Raw genomic sequence first — 1,930 nt, forward strand, 5'->3', positions numbered from 1 at the left:
CTCCAGGGATGGACGGGGCATCCACAGCCTCTCTGGGCAGCTGGACACAGACCTGGTACTCCAGATGGGGCCTCACAAAGTCAGAGTAAAGAGGAAAATCCACCTCCCTGTCCAAAAGATGAAAGTTTTAGCATATCAAAAAGAAAGCTCTCAGCAGTTCACCAGGTAGGCCAAGCCCTTCATTCATCATCATTCTCCAGATCTAATTTACAAGTCTTATAGCTCAAGACTGGTTTTGATGCTGACGAATGATTTCTATCTCATTTTTCTTCCTCCCTTCTTTCTCAGAGCTATGTGGGATCTCAAAAACAACTTTTTAAAATTAGCTGTGAGGTCATTGGAACCATTTAAATCAAACAGCAACGACAAGAGCTGCAGTGCCAGGCTTCTGCATCTTACAGCCCTCCATTTCACTCCAAAGGGAGCAGATTTACACCGCCTTAATTGCACCGAACTCCAGATTGCAGGCTTTTAATACAAGGCAGGTATTAATACGTGTATTTTTAACACTGCCCAACAGATGCTTCGCTCTGTGCTGAGAATTTCTAGTTGAGTCACCAAAGAAGAAGAAAAAACAGAGTAAGTTTGTATTACCCAGGTTAGATGTGGCTCAGCCTGGGCTGCTGGTTGGCGACCCTGCACATAGCAGGGGGTTGGAACTGGATGAGCATTGGGGTCCTTTTTAATGCAGGCTATCCTATGATTTGATTTTTAATTACAGCGCTAACACACCCCATAGGAAAGGTGACAATCGGGCTCCCACAGCGTTCAACGGCTCTTTACACACATGGAAAACGTAATTAGTGAAGTCACCTCATTGCCCCCGTCTGTCATTTCTCCATTGCAATGTATTGGAACCGCATCAGCGCTGCCCATAAAGGCACCGAGCTCAGCCCCCAGCTCCTTCCCAGCCGCACTCCAAGCACAAGCTGCGTGTTTCCCTTTAACAGCCGCCTCTCAAACCCAAACCCACGCCAAGTTTTAGATCATCTTCTATATCATCTTATCGGCGTTTCAACGCGCTGCAACGAGAACCGGGGACCTCGGATAAGAGGAGATCGATGAGTATCCATATGAAAAGCGGACTTGTTAAAGGTCAGAGCCCAAAACACGCCGCACTTCTGGACTTTCAGCCGCTGCTAAAAATAGTGAAGCGACAGAAAACAGCGCACAAGGGAAATAAAACCTCTAATGAACAACAGCAGCTCGACCCGCTCCGATGGGAATTAAAGACCCGACGTGAGACGGCGTTATCACCCGTCTATTTCCATAAGGCAAGCAGCACTCCCGGCTCTTAATGAGGTTTAATTGGACGCCAACAGCTTCGCCTTAATGGATTTATTTCCATTGGAAGCCACTAAGCCCCTTCCCCCTCCTCTTCTCCTCCCCCCCCCACAGGACGGCCCGGCGCAGCGCTCACCCCAGCACCACCAGCTCCCCGTACTTGACGGGCTCCTTGTTGGGGGCGCAGTGCTCCTCTTGGCTGGGGGAAAACATCGGGTCGGCCACCACAGCCCCCTCCGAGCTCAGCCCGCTATAAGGGCGCAGCTCCACAGCGGGCTCCGCGCTGCGCCCCGCACTGAGCCCGCACTGCCCGACCGCGGACACTACACTCCGAGGGGCGTACCAAGTTAGAGCGCCGGGGGGGGGGAGGAGTCAAGCGGCGCCCTCTCGCCCCGCTGTCGTTCACCGCCCCCCCTCCAGCGCCGCCCCTTCGCCTCGCCGCGCTCCCCCCTCTCCTCCGTGCGTGGTACGGCCCGGCTCTGTTATGTAAACATAGAGTAAAGGGGACGGGGCCGCTCTTAAAGGGGCCGCGCTGAATTAGAGGGGGTGGGACTATGGGGGTAGGTGGGGTTATGTCTCCAAGGGAGGTTGCATGGGTGGATGGAGCTGATTTGGAGCCGTTTACAAAGCAAGGAAAAGTCATTGT

General features: G+C 52.9%; 1 protein-coding gene across 1 annotated transcript in view; it reads right to left on the bottom strand.

Annotated features, from left to right (window-relative positions):
- PELI2 (pellino E3 ubiquitin protein ligase family member 2) overlaps positions 1-1,605 on the bottom strand; it is a 54,957-nt gene extending 53,352 nt beyond the window's left edge. Inside the window, exon 1 of the mRNA XM_015865877.2 lies at positions 1,421-1,605. Within this exon, the coding sequence (XP_015721363.1) occupies positions 1,421-1,497 (77 nt within the window). The 5' untranslated portion in view covers positions 1,498-1,605. The remainder of the gene's footprint in view (positions 1-1,420) is intronic.
- Between the last annotated feature and the right edge of the window lie 325 nt (positions 1,606-1,930).

The sequence above is a fragment of the Coturnix japonica genome, chromosome 5 (assembly GCF_001577835.2).
Source record: "Coturnix japonica isolate 7356 chromosome 5, Coturnix japonica 2.1, whole genome shotgun sequence".
Classification (NCBI taxonomy): domain Eukaryota; kingdom Metazoa; phylum Chordata; class Aves; order Galliformes; family Phasianidae; genus Coturnix; species Coturnix japonica.